At 41.6% G+C, this 18677-nt stretch overlaps 1 protein-coding gene across 4 annotated transcripts in view; it reads left to right on the forward strand.

The window, feature by feature from the left end:
* Positions 1 to 18677, forward strand: part of CAMK1D (calcium/calmodulin dependent protein kinase ID) — a 436223-nt gene that overhangs the window by 281117 nt on the left and 136429 nt on the right. The window contains exon 1 of one of the 4 annotated variants that reach the window (XM_032349419.1): positions 11699 to 11829. The exons of the other annotated variants lie outside the window; for them this stretch is intronic. Coding sequence (XP_032205310.1) covers positions 11798 to 11829 — 32 coding nt within the window. The 5' untranslated portion in view covers positions 11699 to 11797. Of the gene's footprint in view, positions 1 to 11698; positions 11830 to 18677 lie in introns of those variants that run through there. 4 annotated transcript variants of the gene reach the window in all.

The following is an 18677-nucleotide window of genomic DNA, read 5'->3' on the forward strand; positions in this document are numbered from 1 at the left end:
GATACAAAGGGCTTTAGAGAGCTAAGAAGGTAAAGAAAAAAGAAAACCAAGGTCCATTATAAACATGAACCACTTTTACCAGGTTCAAGTCTATAAAATTTCTAATATATAATCATGTTTTCTGAGAACTTTTTTCTCTTTTAATGTAAACATTTACTATAAACTTTCCTCTTAGTACTGCTTTTGCTGCATGCCATAGGTTTTGGTAGGCTGTGTTTTCATTTTTGTTTGTCTCCAGATATTTTCTCATTTCCCTGTGATTTCTTCTTTGACCTCATGGCTGTTTAAGAAAGTGTTGTTTGATTTCTATGTTTTGATGAATTTTCCAGTTTTCTTTCTGTGATTGTTTTTCTAGTTTTCTTCCGTTATGCTTGGTAAAGATACTCTATATGAATTTCAGCCTTTTAAGAATTATTAAGCCTTATTTTTGCTGTTGTTGTTTGTTTGTTTGTTTTGCATAACCTATGGTGGCAAATGTTCCAAGTGAACTTGGGAAAAAATGTGTCTTTTGCACTTGTTGGATTGCATTCTATGTGTGTGTATAAGGTCCAACGGGTTTTTGGTGTTGCTCACGTCCTCCATTTTCCTAACTGATATTCTGTCTGGTTGTTCTGTCTGCTATGGAGATTAGAGTATGGAAGTCTCCTACTGTTTTCACAGAGCTGCCTTTTTCTCCCTGCGGTTCTATCAATATTTGCTTCATGTATTTTGAAACTCTGCTGTTCTGTCCATGTGTGGTGTTTATATCTTCTTGGTGAACTGACCGTCTTATCATTGTATAATATTCTCCTTTGTTTCTCGTAATAGTTTTTATTTTATTTTATTTATTTATTTATTTATTTATTTATTTATTTATTTACTGAGAGAAAGAGAGTGACAGACCAGAGAGGGAGAGAGAGAATCTTGAGCAGTTTGATAAGGGGCTCAATCTCATAACCCTGAGATCATGATGATCTGGGCTAAAACTGTTACGGAACCTGGACTGGATCCTGGCCAAACAACCAAGTGGCACTTGGAGACTTTGGAGGATTAGAGGTTTATTTAATGCTGGCAGGCTTGGAGGAGAGTAATCTCCCAAGATCTGAGCCCCAAGCACAAACAAAGGGGGTAGTTTATACACTTTTACTTCTGTATCTGTGCCAGACTTGCAGCTGTGGCTGGTGGGGCAGGAGCTGGGACGGCGGGGCGGGGGGGAGGGGAGTTGAAATGGCCCTGGGGCTGAGACTGGGATTCCCCTGATGGATTGTTCAGCCACGCTAGAACACAGATTTCCCTTTTCAAATCCAAGATTTGGACACTTAGCAACTGAGCCACCAGGTGTCCCCAGTTTTTACTTTTTATAACTATGTTTTTAATACAATCACTTTTGACTTAAAGATTTTCCCAGTACCTTTCTAAACATCATCTTGTCCCTTCTCTCCAATTTAGAGGAAATTTAACATCTTTCATTAAATTTCTAATGAGTTCTTTAAAATATGTGCAATTTAAATATCCCATACAGTATAGAAGAACTGTAAACATTTTTTTGATTGTTTGGGTTTTTTTTTAACTAGTTTTTAAAAAAATTTTGATTTCAGTAGAGTTACCATACAGTGTTATATTAGTTTCAGGTGGATTCAGTAATTCCTTACAGTGCTCAGTGTTCATTGTGATAAGCGTACACTTAATTCTCTTCACCTGTTTCATCCATTTTCACACCCACCTCCCCTACAACTGTAATAATTTTGATAAGTAACAACTGGTTATTAGCACTCAAATTTGAGAATCCATAGAAGTTCATAAAGAGTAGAGTCATGTGGGGCTCCTGGGTGGTTCAGTTGGTTTAGTGGCTGCCTTTGGATCAGGTCATGATCTCAGGGTCCTGGGACTGAGTCCCAGGTCTTGCTCCCCGCTCAGCAAGGAGCCTGCTTCTTTCTCTTCCTCTTTTACTCCCCATCTTTGTGCTCTCTCTCTCAAATAAATAAATAAAATCTTTTAAAAAAGAATAGAATCATGTAGAAAATAAAGCATTAATTTCAGAAATTATCCATTTATTAACTTATATGTTGTACAAATATTAATTTGATTTAAAGAAACATGTAATGCACTAAAGCCAGCAAGCTGAGCCTTGTAAAATTAAAAATCCAGAAGGTATCACCATGAACTTCATTGCTTCTAATTTCCCAAGTAGATAAAAACGGGGCTTGTAAAAAAAAAAAAAATGCCTACGTACTAGTACAATTCTGAATATATCAGATGACACCTTCTGGTTTGAGATGCTCCTGGACCACAATTCGCTCTGATGACTTACTAAAAGAAACAGGCTCTCTACTCAGGCTGAAACAATTTTCTCATGCCATGTACATAGGATGTGTGAACTCCAACCTCATGTTGGTGCTCGTGTTTTCCCAATCTCGACAATGTTCTTTTCACCCTTGTCAAGCATGTAGTCACTTACTTTTCTTTTAGAGTGTCAGAGTAAACCCCTCACTGTCCCACGCAAGCTCCTTACAATACCTGTCTTTGTACCAGCCCATCAACCTGGAGCACAGTTTCCGCCCCCCGCCCCCAGACCAGCACAGCCATCAGCTAAGTCCTAGCCACCCTTTCCCCTAGGGTGTCTCCTCCATGGGGGCATTCCCTGGGACCCAGAGCATTCTGCATAAACCTCAAAGAATGCAATTTTGGATTTTAACCATTCCCCTATAAAATGTGAGCTGTGCCAGAGGCCCTTTCACTCTTTCCTGAAATTCTACAACATTTGTGGTCTGCACTGATCATTATACATCATGCTAACCATTCATTCATTTACTCAGCATGCACTTATAGAGCCCTTGCCATGTGTCTGGCTTGATTAACCAGTGGGGATACAGACATGAGTACTATGGACTGCCTTCCCTTATAGAAGAATTACATGGCAGTGGAAGGTATAGACAATGGACAAACAATTGATAAAATAAGTATCTATTGGGTAGTGACAAAGTCTTTTGAGAAAAATAACAAAAGTGAGGGAGAGAAAGAATGCCAAAAGGTAGGTAGGTGGTTTCCTATTTTATATGAAGTGGTCAGGGGAGACCTATCTGGTAACATTTGGACATTTGAGCAGAGACCTGGTGGGAGGGGAGGGTGGGGGAAAAGCCACGTGACCAGGCCTGACCTCATCAGTATGTGACCTGTGTAGTCAAACACAGAGCCCCACACTCAGGAGGGCCCCACACTTGGGGTTTAATGCTTTGTACTTGCCATCTTAAAATTCTTAATAATATAATCTTTGAATCTGTATTTTGTCAGCGAAGTCTAAGGGGCTTCGGGTTCCACCTTCTGCCACCTCCCAAGAGAGTTTCTGGGCTGCCCACTCCCTAGGTCCCAGCTGGTGGGGACCTGGGCCTGTGGGCAGGGGGTTGGGTCAGATGCATGAACACAGCTCAGCAGTGTGGGCTGGACCCCTAGGGACAATGGGGTCTGCATGTAGCCTGCAGGTGAGTATCTGCATGACCAAGGGAGCATCACCTTAAACAACAGATTAGAAAACACCATGACAGGTTGAATGAGACATAGTATAAAAAGGAAACATTTTTTTTTCCTGTTTTCTTTGTGTAAGGAATGCATGCTTTTATTCTGTGCTGGGACCAACAGACTGTGTGGCCAGCCCTGTATGTGACTGTCAGGAAAACATCTCTGGGTCATGGAATGGCAGGTGCAGGATGGGTGTGAGCCCCCACACCCCTGTGCTGAAGGAAGATGGGGGTCCCCAAGGGACCAGGGAGTAGGTACAACAGAAGGGCTCTCAGAGGGGAGGAGGGCTGCATGAGTGGGACCCAAGTTCAGGAGGAGAAATGGTGGTTGTTTCTTAAATTCTACACGTGAGTGAGATCATATTTGTCTTTCTCTGACTGACTTATTTCACTTAGCACAGTACTCTCTAGCACCAGCCACGTCCTTGCAAAAGGCAAGATTTCACTCTTTTTTTGGCTCAGTAATATTCCGTTGTGTATGCATCCCACTTCTTCTTTATCCATTCATCAATCCATGGACACTTGGGATGCTTCCGCATCTTGCTATTGTAAATAATGCTGCTATAAACATCGGGGGGGGGGGGCCATGTATCCCTTTGAATTAGTGTTTTTGTATCCATTGGATAAATACTTAGTTGTGCGATTCCTAGATCATAAGGTAGTTCTGTTTTTAACATTTTGAGGAACCTCCATACTGTTTGCCACAATGGTTATACCAGTTTGCATTCCCACCAAAAATATACCAGGGTTTCTTTTTCTCCACATCTTGACCAATACCTGCTGTTTCTTGGGTTGGTGATTTTAGCCATTCTGACAGATATGAAGTGATATCTCATTGTGGTTATGATTTGCATTTCCCTGATGATGAGTGGTGATGACCATCTTTTCATATTTCTATTGGCCATCTGGATGTCTGCTTTGGAGAATTATCTGTTCCATTTTTTAATTGGATTATCTGGTTTTGGAGTTTGGAGTTGTAGAAGTTCTTTATATATTTTGAATACTAACCCTCTATCTGCCATGTCATTTGCAAATATCTTCTCCCACTCCACAGGTTACCTTTTAGTTTTATTGATTGTTTCCTTCACTGTGAAGCTTTTTTTAATTTTTATTTTGATGAGTCCCAAGTTTATTTTTCGCTTTGTTTGCCTTGTCTCAGGAGACGTATCTAGAAAGAAGTTGCTATGGCTGATTTCAAAGAGGGTACTGCCTGTGTTCTCTGTGTTCTCTTTTAGGATTTTTGTGGTTTCTGGTCTCACACTGAGGCCTTTAATCCATTCTGAATTTATTTTTGTGTATAGGGTCAGAAAGTGGTCCAGTTTTCCCAACACCATTTGTTGAAGAGACTATCTTTTTCCCATTGTATATTCTTTCTGGCTTTGTCAAAGATTAATTGACCATATAATTTTGGGCTCATTTCTGGGTTTTCTATTCTGAGTTACTGATCTGTGTGTCTATTTTTGTGCTAGTACCGTACTGTTTTGATTACTATAGTTTTGAAGTCCAGAATTATGGAGTCTCCAGCTTTGCTTTGCCTTTTCAAGATTGCTTTCACTCTTCAGGGTCTTTTGTGGTTCCATACAAATTTTAGGGTTCTTCATTCTATTTCTATGAAAAATGCTGTTGGTATTTTGATGGAGATTGCATTACATGTGTAGATGACTTTAGGTAGGTAGGCATTTTAATAATATTTGTTTTTCCAGTCCAGGAGCATGGAAATCACCTAATCCAAACTCAACTTCTGTCCTTTTGAAGAAATCCCTGCCCCTTCATTAGAATCATGGAAATGCAAATGTTTTTCAGACTGTGTCACCAGGAAAGGTAGGATTATTAGGTGTAAACCTCTTCATGTTCCCATGTGGGACATGATGTCAGGCATCTAGAAGGAAATTTGAAGGAGATCTTGAGGGGATTAGTTAAGAAGTTTTTTTGGGAATGCTGTACAGTACAAGGGGAAGAGCACTGGACAAGGGTCACAATCTGTGAGTTCCAGGCTCCTTTCTGCCTGTGATGGGCTCTGTGATAGCTCAGTGTCTGGTCTCCCTGGGCCTACCTGTAACATGGAGGGGTTCTTACTGTTGTTCGTTCATTTATTGAAGACGAGCGTATGGCCTCTGGTCTGAAATCCCATGGTTTCATGTTTCTTTTGCTGCTCCGCATTTTCTCAGTGGAAATCCCCATGGCACGAGCACAGATGTTAGAAATCTGTTGGGTTTTCTGTGTTTGCTGGCTAAGTCTCTCCATTTCCCAAGATGATGTTTCTAAAACCACGTCTTATCTCTCTGAATCCATGGCTTTATAAATAAGACATGTTGCTGCTGAAGCTGGCTTGGCAGCCCTGATGAATGGACACAATTTTCTCTCTCACATGGTGGCAGGGAGGGCTGGCCCCAGAATGGCTGGGTTGTAGAGAGACTCTCTGGTTCCTTTTTCGAAGCAAGCATTTAGAATCCTGCTGGATCTCCTGATGCCATGTCTGGATGATTAACTATACATCTGGAAGTAAAAAATCCTGGCTTCCTTTGTAGCCCGGGCTCTCATACTCTGCTCCGTCCAGTCTCCCTTGCTCCTCTGCTGCTCATGGCTGTGCTCTAGAATGGTATTCCCAGAGCTGCTGCCACTCTGTTGTCTTAGTCCCCACCACTCCAATGCCTGCCTTCAGCCTGGATGACAACAACTCCTAGTGTTGTCTTTCTTGCCAGTTCTTGGACATTGCTGGGAGCCCCCAACCCCAGGGAGGGCTTCCTGACCCAGGCTCACCCCTCCGATGGTCACTGGCACGCCCCCACCAGCATCCTTCCCCCTGCGCTCACTGCATTCACCCTGTCGATGCAAAATAGGACGTCAGTATGGCTGCCTGTGTCCTCTGCTCCTATGCAGGGCTGCGGGGTCCACAGGCTTGTAGCCTCTGAAAATTAGATGGTGCTCCTCCCAGAAAGAGTGTCTCATTGTAGTCCCTCTGTAATAACCACTTATCTCAGGCCTCAGCGCCACTCGGCTCTCCTATCCCATGCCACTTGTTAGAGTCTTCCTCCGTTCTCTTATATTTCATGTATTCCAGATACAGGAATTGATTATTCTTCCTAAACTACCTGCTCCATCAATTGCATGTTCGAACTGTGTGAGCCTTTGAGGGATGTATTTTGTAAATCAATGTAAGTATACTAAATAGTATCACACTTCTTTGTATATAAATCCCCCATAGGTTGGCGGCATTGATTCAAAGAGAGTTGGAAATTTTGACTCAAAGTATTCCATGAACGAAGTGTGAAAAACAGCAACTTTTGAAGTTTTTAGTAAATTGCAGTTATTGAAAACAACACTTGAAAGACATTGCTGTGAAAGAAAGAAAGTTGCACAAATGAGGTGAGGAGAGCTTGATAGTGTCTAAGAGTTAGGTTTGAAATTCTAGAATTGTGCTTTGGAATAACTCAATCTGTGGGAAGTGTCTTGGTTGGCGCTCCTATTTTTAATTGGATAATTTTATATCTGTACTGCAAGGAATGAGATTGGGAAGGCTGATTATTTTGTAGTGTCCAAATTTGGAGCAGCACTTAAAGAACCATTAATAGGGACAGTTTCTTTGACAAGGTTTATCTTCTAAGAATATTAATCCAAGAAAGGTATCATTTGTTGAAGGAAGGTAGCAAAATGACAGTACCTGTGGGGAAAAAAATCGGTGCTAGAATATTTATACATTTTGACTAAAAATGTGCCGTTCGAATATGTCTATTTAACAAGTTTACAGGTCTTAGAGCACTTGAAGTATTTTCCAAGTTAAAAACATTACAGTCATTAGAGAAGAATTCATTAAGGTTGTTGACGGGTTCAAATTTAGTGATCATAAAATACAACTGTGAAAATGATTGTAAGATGATTATAAGCAAATCTTATGAAAAATTGTAAATCTACTTTGAAACGAAGTGCATTCTTCAGATATGCATGTAGGGACAGATGTGAATAAAGATTAATTAAGTATACGAATATGTGCCAAGACTAATTATTATGCTATGATTATTTTCTGATATTCAGACAATGAACAAAAAGAAGTTAAAATTTTTTTGTTTTAATATACATAGATATAGGTTACTTTGATTTCTTTGGAGATAATTCTGCTTTAAAAAATAAAACAGTTGTTAAACAGAATTCCTCTATGGGCCTTACCCACTTGATAAGTCAGTTTGTCAGCCCATAAGTGAAAATTTCAGACATCATACGGTTTTATTCACTCTTAAGAAGTTGGATACTGGATTATACAGCAGTTGAATCTGTGATGCTCTTTCTAACCTGCTGTCTCTCTGGGAGTGAAGCCCGTCCTGGCTGCTCCTCCCGTGCCCACTCATGACTGTATAATGTTCTTTCTGCTCCTATTTGCTCATATGTGTCTCATCTGACTAAGCTCCTCGAGAACAGGATCGTTGTCTTACTATTTTTGCATCCTCAAGGTCCAGCCTGGAACATAATAGATCTGTCATCGTGATTATTAAGTAAATGAATTTAGAGATCAAGGGTTTTTTTGTTTTTGTATTTTTTGTAGCACTTCCTAATTAACCTATCAGTAAATATTTGTATTCAACGTTACACCTTTCTTTTCATCACATCTGGGATAACCATTTATTTAGACCCCTAGTGACGAACCAAATGAGTCGGAGGTATTTCAGGGCAACTAAACCCGATATTTCACTCATAAAGGATGTACTGGTGAGCTGTCATAGGAGTGAGGTTGATTTGCATACAGATGAGGCATCTGATGCCTTTAAAACAAGTAAAATAAACCATAAGGAGGACAGGACATTAAGGATGGGCAATTTCTGGTCTGTGATGGGAATGATGGGCACCGATGCCCTTAGTACACACACTGCGGAGCATAAGGGCCCATGGGTATGGCTTCTGGCAAGTCAGAGAGCCCTGGGGAGGGACTCAGCCACAGCAGGAAGTTTGTGACATGTTGTTCCTCCTAGGAGAGTGGAGTACTTTGAGTTTGCAGGGGTTTTCAGTGGATCAGTGATCTTCCACTGCCTTTCTGGGAGATCAGATGGGCTGGGGGCACTGAGAGAAACTGTCTTGGGTCAGACATGGTGTCAGTGCCTTAGAGAAGCAAGTATCTCAGAAGCAGTTCCAGCCAGGGTATTTCCCACTGATTGATGCCAAGTTCTTTGGAAGATAGGACTCCAGCCCATTCAGATTATGAATCCTTGGTAAGTGTCCTTGAGGGAGGTGACTGAATTTTTAAAGACATCTCTAAGTATAGTAGGAGATCATTGATTCATATGTCTAAATAAAAGATGTAAATGATGGGATTGTTCTAAAATATATTTTTTGAAGATTTAATTAATTTATTAGAGAGAGAGAGTGCATGTGTGTATGGGGGGAGGGGCAAAGGGAGAGGGAGAAGTGGACTCCCTGCTGAGCAGGGAGCCCGATGTAGGGCTTGGTCCCAGGACCCTGGGATAATGACCTGAGTCCAAGGCAGATGCTTAACCAACTGAGTCACCCAGATGATCCTAAAATATTTTTTAAATAACTGCTTATTTAAAAAAATCAAATCACTGTATGGATCAAAGAGCTTCATAGCCAAGAAATGTAAAGACCACTGGGATGGTCTGTCAGTTTCTCGTGTAAATATATATTATACATACCCTTAGTAATCCCTATAATGATTTAAAAAGAGAGAGAGAGAGAGAGAGAGAAAGAAAATACCCAGAAGATATTGGGAGTTGGGCAAAATCCCTTTCCATCATTATGCTTTTCATTGATTTTTTTTGGTGTTAAGATTTCTAAACTCAGGAAATAGAGTTAACCTGGAACAGGTTTCCTTTCATTGTAGAAACAGACAAGCCTTTATGTAGAGTGGCTCATAGGAAAGACTCCAGAGAGAAATGGGAACAGAGTAACTGCCTCCTGAGATCCCAGCAAGGTCTGTAACTGAAGGATATTTTCCAGGAGCTTCTAAAGGGCTAAGCCTTGTCTTCCAAAGGTGATCTAAAAATAGTCATTTCTAATGCCGCAGTACAAGAACTGTGACCTTGAGTGTAGACACGTTAGAACCAAGAGACATGCCTGAGTTTTAGCATCTTTTACAAGGACTCAGTGCTGAGGGACTGTCCCTCCCATGCTGGAAGAGCCACCAGAAGCCAGTAATAAGTACAGGATTCCCTTTGCTCAGCCACCTGCCTTCCCACAGACCGGGAAGCTTCTTTCACTGATGGTGGCTTGACTGGGGCCCCTTTTGAAAAGACTGCGTTACTCATCACCTCCAGGAATAGTTCTTCAGCCACTGAATTATGCATATTTTTATTCAGAAAAGTCACTCCGGGCTCCTCTGGACAGTGATTCACTCTGTCCTTGTTCTCAATCATCCTGGGCTTGATAGGGAGAGAGAGGGGTGGCCATTTCAAGTGGTGGAAAGTCACAGAGGATTGAGGACTGGGGAGTGCCTGGGGATGGAGAGACAGGTGCCGGGAGAACAGGTGAGTGGGCGATAGTGGGAACTTTAGACTCGTCTACTTTTGCAGGAGGAGATGAGATTCGGGTAGGACCCTGCCTCACCTGCTTCAGGTGTATCTCAGGCTGTCCCATCATCCCCCAACTGGACCTCTGGCCAGAGAGCTGAGGAACAGACCCCGTTTTTTTCAGATTGGAGTAATAGAGGCAGCTACGAGTCCCGTCAAGGGGCGACCGCAAGTTAGAATGGCAGTAGCTCCATGGGACAGTGTGTTTCTGAGATTCTTTGGGTCTCGATTCCGCCTATTTGGAAATAAACATTATTTACACTTTGAATGTTCCATCATTGGTGCCACATTCATACGTGGAAATATGTCCTGAGTGAGATTACTTTGTATGTACTGATACGGGATGGTTGTGAAGATGTGATGTTAGTGAATGACCACTATACGTTAACACTGTGGAGTGTATGCTCTTATTTATGTTTTTAAAATAAGGTAATATAGACACATATACACTTATATACATAGGAATTGTCCAGAGGCTTGTTTAGAAAATTGCTAGGGGTCAATTCTTGGAGGAAAGATGAGGTGTTTAGAATAGGAAGAAAACCTGTTTTTACTCAATACCATTTTGTCCAAATAAAATTTCTTATTTTGCCGTGTTTTAAAAAAATGCCTTTAAAGAGCCCCCACCTGTACTTATTCCCAGGGCTCTAAGACTGTCCTGTGAAAATTGCTTACGGGGTCTTTAAGAGCCTCTGGTTACAAAAGCAGACTGCACCTTTCATGGCCAATTTTGAATGGTAATGATTTCGCTGCCACCAGTAATTCTCACGATGAGAGTCGGTGTTCAGGATGACAAACAATTTCATTGTGCTGGCATAACCAGAGCCCGAGTCTTCCTGTGTGAGGATGTGATGGAGAGAGCAGGGGAGAGGGATGGGTGGGTCCTATCAGACTCGAAATGCAAAAAAGTCTGATGTGGTGCATTTCCAGAACAGATTCATTTTTAATATCAGCCTTTGCGCTGAGCCCTTAATGATTTGGGTCTTTAATTATCTCACTGAGCAATTCATGTTGATTCAAGATCAGCCATTCTCTCTGATTTATTGATTCTGTGCTCCGAAAAAAAAAAATTTCACAGTATGTTTTGACAAAGAGCCTTTTAACACAATGCCTCCTGTGTGCTGTGCCCCAACGACTCTGTGCCAGGAAACTTTACATCTGCTCTCTCCCTACTGGGTTTTACGCTCATAATAGATTAAAGTCGCAGTTTAATTTTTATTACGACTTTAATATATGACTGTGGAACCTCTGTGAGTTTATGAGCTTCTGATCAGGAAGGGTAGCTAAACCCGATCATGATGATTATTTTCTTGTGACCAAATCCCTCAACTAAACCAAAGGCCCCTGGGTACGTGGCATAGGTGTGTCTGAGCTCAAGGGCACAGAGGCAGCAGGCTAGGGATAGGAAGCGACATTTGTCGTAGTGCATGCAAGAGAGCCTTTGTCTGGGATGAAGGCTCCTTCTCCCAATTCTGGAGAGCAATGAGAAGAGGGATCACGGAGGTGAACAGCTGCCAAGAGCGGCAATAGCAGGGAAGCTTGGCTTCCCCAGCAAAGAGCTCTACGACTCTAATGAGTTCTGCTTCCCTGCCAATTATCCCATGTTCTTCCCTCACAATTTTTCAGGAACATCACAGCCTGTAAGCTCCAGAACACTGTGTTTCAGTTTGTGTGATCGACTGACTTTGAGACTGGCCATAAATACGGTTGATGAATGACCTACCTCCGTGTAGGTCTTTCAACTGAACTGTAAAAATGAGTTGAAAAACAAAGAATCCCCGCTTGCCAGAAATGGACGTGACGAAAAGCAGCCGGGGAATAAGGTAAATGACAGAAGGGTTTCATCCAGGCCCTGCTCAGAAAGTACTCCCAAGTTCTCGGGTTTCGTTTCCCAAGGTTAGAGAATACCATCGCGATCTGAGTGCTGTTGTTTTCCGTGAGATCTCTTCAGGGCCGTGTGGTTACTTCCAGGGCCCACATCTCTCCTGGCCACCACAGGAACAAGTGGCTCATGGTGATGCCTGTGGGGGTCAGTTGGCAAAGCTCCATTTGGCGTGAATGATTGAATCATGGTGTCATGGCGTCTGCTTTCGTCCTAAAAAAAGTAAATAATTTATTGAGAGAAAAACAGATACAACCCAGTCACTAATAAAATACTTCTATTCTCAAAGATGAATCGTGAGGAGAGAGATCGAAAGGAGTATAAACAACTCAGTAGAATTTGGCGCCTTAATATTACAGTTTTGTTATAATGTTGGCAGTTTTTCCCTGCCGGGTTTGGGTAGAAAACTCATCCAGAGTCCTTGAGATCCACAGGTCAGTGAAGGGGTGTAGGTCTTTCAAGGGCCCAGAATTCCTTTAATTTCTAGAATGCTCACAGCTTCTGTTTATCCTCAGGTGTCTTTGTAGTGGGTTTCTTCTTTCAGGTTTTTTGGGAGACTGTTTATGCTTCTGAAAAAGGGAGCGTGGAGGACCCTTCTTAGTGGCCCTATATACACTCCAGAAGGGGGAGAGGGACGTCCCCCTTTGCCTTCCTCTTGTGTACACCTCGGAGTATGCAGCAAGAAGGAGGTTATGACCACCTTATGTGACTGCATATTTTCACTTAGAAGGGTTCCCTAGCAACTACTTGAATAACTTACTTGCTTCTGTCTTCCTACCACTCCCTCCCCTTTCAAACACCACTTAATCTCTATTAACTGGTTAAATATACTCATTAACTAAATAAAGTGTACCCTCTAATACTGTATTTCTCCTTTTGGCAGCTTGACATCCTACTTCATAAAGAGATTTGGCTTCTCTTGCCCTTCATCAAAAATTTGAAATCCATTTGAACAGAAAACCCACTGAAATGCATATATAAAGTAGTTTTTCTCACAAAAGTGTGGATATTAGGAATTGGCTTGAACTGAGTTGAGCCTACTATTTATAACTTAGAAAGTTATATTCAGTTTCTACTTACATTCATTTATCATTAAGTGGAAAACAAAATAAGGTTGATATTTGGTCATTTCATTTTTTAAAAAAGATTTTATTTATTTGACAGAGAGAGAGTGAGAGAGCACAAGCAGCGGGGAAAAGCAGAAGGAGAGGGAGGGGGCAGGCTCCCTGAGCAGGGAGCCTGATGTCGGACTTGATCCCAGGATCCCAGGATTGTGACCTGAGCTGAAAGCAGATGCTTAACCAAAAGCAGATACTTAACCGACTGAGCCATCCAGCCGCCCCTGGTCATTTCTTTTGATGGTTTATTCTGATTCACAATTTCATTGAAAATATACAAAGCGAACAAGACACATTAACATAAGAGATCACTCCAATGTGCAGAGATCATGGATGTGATAGATACTGTTACTGTTTTAGGATTTGGTCTTGACGGAAGCCTCCCCCTCTCATCTGAACACTGTCCTGTGTGCTGGGGACTGGTCAGTTCTCTGCTCTCCGTATGGACCTGTGAGCTTCGCTCTGTCTTTGCAATGACCTCAAAGGCTATGTGGCCATAGACTTGCTGAGAGTCGGGGAGAATTGGCAGATGGACACGGGAGGTACCCCGTACTGAGCACTTACTGGGCCAGCTGCTGTCTGTGCACTGTTTGTGCCTTGCCTCTTACTATTTTAGTGCCTCTTGAAGTCAGCTCCAGTCATACTCTCTGCTAACCACAGGTTGATACCGTTGTTTCACCATGCAAGCCATCACATACCTATGGCTGCACCCCTGGTCCCCAAGATAACAAAGAGGCTCTCGATAGACTTCCTCTTCCTTCTCCCCCGATTCTTGAAGACCGTCTCTGAGGTGGTGCTTGAGATGGAAGAAGAGCCAAGCGTAGGCAGGGCCTTCCAGAAATTGGACTGAGGCATGATCGGTTGGGGGTTGGACCCAGAGCAGTGGAACAGATCGGAAGGCAGTTTAGTTACAGTACGAGCTGGCATGAGTGCGGGGGTTCGAGGACTGTGGACGAAAGAGGTGGGAGACCTGGCCTGGGCCCAGTTCCTCAGGACTGTGATCTGCAGCCTATGTAGCACATCTCTTCTGTGACGAAAATGAACGGAGAGGGAGGCCTTGCAGAACCAAAACCAACACTTCCATTCCGTGCCTAGAGACGCTGAGATTGCCGGCATCGACGAGGGAAAGGGCGCCTGCATCCCCTGCAGCTGTGAGACCACCTCTGGCCTTCCAGCCCGGGTCACTACGGCTCCTGTAACTGACATAGTTTTTCGTAATGTCACTTTTGATGCCAAAGAGAGATGAGACAGACCTGGCAGTTCCTATTTTGCTCGCTTTGCTTTAAAAGGCCAAGTTATGTAAACCACGCGGTTGAACTATTTTCCTCTGTCACAAAGAGCTGTATGAACAAAGCAGCTGTTTTATTTCACACATGGTTAATTTTATTTCTCCTTCACAGGTATTTCTGTATTTTGATACAGCTTTTCAATTGAGCTGCAAAACTAGCCCATTCAACAATTGGATAATAGTACGTGGCCTATTTCTTACTGATAGAGCAGAGGTCGTTGGTACTGAGTGATTGATGTAATGTGGGATGTTGCAAGACAGACAAAGGGACAGAGGAGAGTTCAGAAAATAGACCCCCCCCCCCCACGATTACAAACACACACACAATTTGGTAGATGTTGAAGAAAATATATCAGACCAGTGGGAAAGGTAGATTGTCTAATATAATCACGCCAGTAATTTAGGGGAAAAATTATCTCTGCCTTACTAACTCATACAAAATAAACTCCAGTTGTACCAATATATAATTGTAAAATATTGAAAAAACAAAATACAGATTTTCATACTATCTTTTTATCATGTTGGGTTGCAAGAAAATCCCAAGCTTGACATAAACCTAAGAAGCCACAACAAATAATATTGAGAGTTTGATGACAGGAAAGTAAAAATGAAAACTCCTTTATAGCTAAAAGCCATTTAAAAAGTAAAAGGAAACAGGCAAAATATTTGCAAAACAGGGAACTGACAGAGCTTTAATTTTTGTGTTAATTAAAATGTGAATCGATAAGAAAAGTACAAGCCATTTGTAGAAAAATGGGCTCTTCTGACTCCTAGAGCTCTAAGATAATAAATTTGTGTTAAGTCACTAAATAAATAAATAAATAAATAAGCAAAAGACATACATAAGCAATTCCAAGAAGAGATGGTCTTTCATTCTTTCAATACACATGGATTGAGTGTCTTCTATTGCTGTAGGTTTTAGTAGGGCTGGGGATTAGCAGTGAACATGACAGTGATTCTGCCCTAAAGCGCTTACATTCTAATGGAGTTAACAGACAGCAAACAGTATGTGACTACATCTGCAAGGAAACAGCACTTATGACAGTGTATTAACCATGTGTCTCTGATACTTTGACATCTCTGGGACTTGATAGCCTTGGAGAGACTGCCCCACCCTCGTTAGCCAATTCCTAGAGAGACTTAATGACTCACCTGTGATCGCACATGCACGCCAAGCAGTCTAGAGCCCACAGCCTAACCACCTCCTCTGGGGGGTTCTTACACTCAGGAACACTGTTCCTCTCACCCTGATCCCTCAGGGCCAAGTAACAGATAGTAGTAGCTCCCTAGAAATTATTCAGACTGAAATTATTAAAACCAGACAGTCATAAACCCCTTTGCCCTGCCTTGCCTATTTCTCCTTGGAAACCATTTAATAAAGGCTCTTGCCCACATTTCTCCCACTCTTTCTGCCTCCCAACTGACCCCCGTGCTTCCTCAGGTGGCCCCACGTAGCGTCATGTGCCACCTGGAAACCCTCAGTAGCAATCTGTCTTTTCAGTACCAGTCGTTCCCTGATCTGTTGGCCTCATTTTTACTGAATAAAATTAAAACGTGCATCTTAAAGCAAAGAGTGGCTTGGGGTAACCTGGGTGGCTCGGTTGGTTAAGCATCTGCCTTCGGCTCAGGTCGTGATCTTGGGGTCCTGGGACCAAGTCCTGCGTCAGACTCCCTGCTCAGTGGGGAGTCTGCTTCTCCCTCTTCCTCTGCCCCTCCCCCTGCTGGTGCTCCCTCCCTCTCTTTCCCTCTCTCAAATAAATAGATAAAATCTTTAAAAATAATAATAAATAAAACAAAAAGTGACTTGGAGTTTCCTTATGTTTGCTAATCAAAGAAGGCTTCTCAGAAGAGGTGCCATTTATGTAAAGATCTTTAAGACAAGGAGAGGGCTTCTGGGCAAAGAACTGGGGAAAGCATTCCAGGCAGAGGAAGTAACTCTTGCAGAGGTCCAGTGTGAGGTATGTTTGATGTAAACAACAAATAGAAAAAATGCCTTATGGCTGGAGTAGAATTGGAGTTGGAGAGAATGTAAGCTGGAAAGTCAAGAGAGTCCGGCAAGGCCTGGCGGACGAAATCAACAACATGGCTTTAAAAAAGGAAGAAATGATCACACGGCGAAGATGTTAAAGGCTGATAATACCCACGGAGCACAGAGTGCAGGGTAATAAGCATTCCTGTGTACTGTTTGTTCAGTGGGACATTTGTTCAATCTTTATGGAGGACAGTGTGGCCATATTGCTCAAGATTTTAAATGCACATACTCTTCTTAAAAATCTTCTGACTCGGGATGCCTGGGTGGCTCAGTTGGTTAAGCAGCTGCCTTCGGCTCAGGTCATGATCCCAGCGTCCTGGGATCGAGTCCCACATCAGGCTCCTTGCTCGGCAGGGAGCCTGCTTCTCCCTCTGCCTCTGCTGCCACTCTGTCCGCCTTGCTCGCTCTCTCTCTCTCCCTCTCTCTCTCTCTGGCAAATAAATAAATAAAATCTTTAAAAAAAAAATCTTCTGACTCAAGTACAGCTGACACATGATGGTTCGTTAGTTTCAGGTGTACAACACAGTGATTTGACAACTCTGTTGGTTACGTTGTGCTCGCCACAAGTATAGCTGCCTGCTGTCACCTTACAAGGCTGTCACAGTACCATCGGCCATGTTCCCTGGGCTGCCTCTTTCATCCCCACGACTTGTTCATTCCATCACCAGAGGCCTGGACCTCCCACTCCCCTTCACCCATGTGGCCCATCTCCCAACCCCCTTCCCTAGGGCAACCATCAGTTTGCTCTCTCTATTTATAGGTCTGATTCTGCTTTTTGTTTGCTTACTCATTTGCTTTGCTGTTTAGATTCCATATAGAAGTGAAATCATACAGTGTTTGCCAGTCTTATTTTACTTGACATAATACCCTAATACCCTCTAGGTCCATCCATATTGTTGCAAATGGCAAGATCTCATCCTTTTTTCATATATATATATATATATATATATGAAGAAGATGTGAGCTAGATAGTCTTATTTTACTTGACATAATACCCTAATACCCTCTAGGTCCATCCATATTGTTGCAAATGGCAAGATCTCATCCTTTTTCATATATATATATATATATATTCATATATATATGAATGTGAGCTAGATATCTCATATATATATATATTCATATATATATTCATATATATATATTCATATATATATGAATATATATATATGAATATATATGAATATATATATATATGAGATATCTATATATATATATCTATAGATATCTATAGATATATATATATATGAGATATCTCATATATATATATATATTCATATATATATTCATATATATATATTCATATATATATGAATATATATATATATGAATATATATATGAATATATATATATATGAGATATCTAGCTCACATCTTCTTCATCTCTTCATCTATTGATGGGCACCTAGGTCACTTCCATATCTTGGCCATTGTAAATAATGCTATAATAAATGCAGGGGTGCATACATCTTTTCAATTTAGTCTTTTGAGGTTTTGGGGGTAAATAATTGGGTCATATGGTAGTTCTATTTTTAATTTGTTGCGGAACCTCCATGCTGTTTTCCACAGTGGCTGCACCAGTTTACGTTCCTACCAACAGTGTAGGAGGGTTCCCTTTTCTCCAAATCCTCACCAACACTGGGTATTTCTTCTCTGTTTGGTACTGCTCATTTTGACTGGTGTAAGGTGATACCTCACTGTGGTTCTGATTTGCATTTCTCTGATGATGAGTGAGACTGAGCATCTTTGCCTGTACCTGCTGGCCATCAGGACATTTTCTTAGGAGAAATGTCTGTTCATTTCCCCTGCCCATTTTAGAATTGGATTGTTTGCTTTTTGGTGTTGAGTTATATCAGTTCTTCATATATAAATACACATACCCTTGAATCCAGTAATTCCATGTCTGGAAAATTGTCCAACAAATCGATTTATTGCCTTGTTTGTGATCACAAAACAAAACAAACAGAAGTGGAAACAATCTGTTAATAAGAAACTAGTTAAAGAAAGTATGGGATGTTAATACAGCATAGCAGTACACAGATGGATATGTGCTGATATGAAAAATTGTTTACCTTTATTACTCAAATGCAATATTTATTTAAATATATATTTATTGGTCATATGATCCACAGAGACTTACACATATATGTACACTTTTTAGGGGAAAGAGGAGATATTATGTATATTTTGTACATCACAACCAATTGTATAGGACGGATACATGGCTAATTTTAAAAAAGACACAAGGTGCACCTGGGTGGCTCATTTGCTTAAGCGTCTGACTCTTGGTTTTTGCTCAGGTCATGATCTCAAGATCATGGGATCCGTCCCCATGTTGGACTCTGTGCAGA

The sequence above is a fragment of the Mustela erminea genome, chromosome 6 (assembly GCF_009829155.1).
Source record: "Mustela erminea isolate mMusErm1 chromosome 6, mMusErm1.Pri, whole genome shotgun sequence".
Taxonomy (NCBI): Eukaryota; Metazoa; Chordata; class Mammalia; order Carnivora; family Mustelidae; genus Mustela; species Mustela erminea.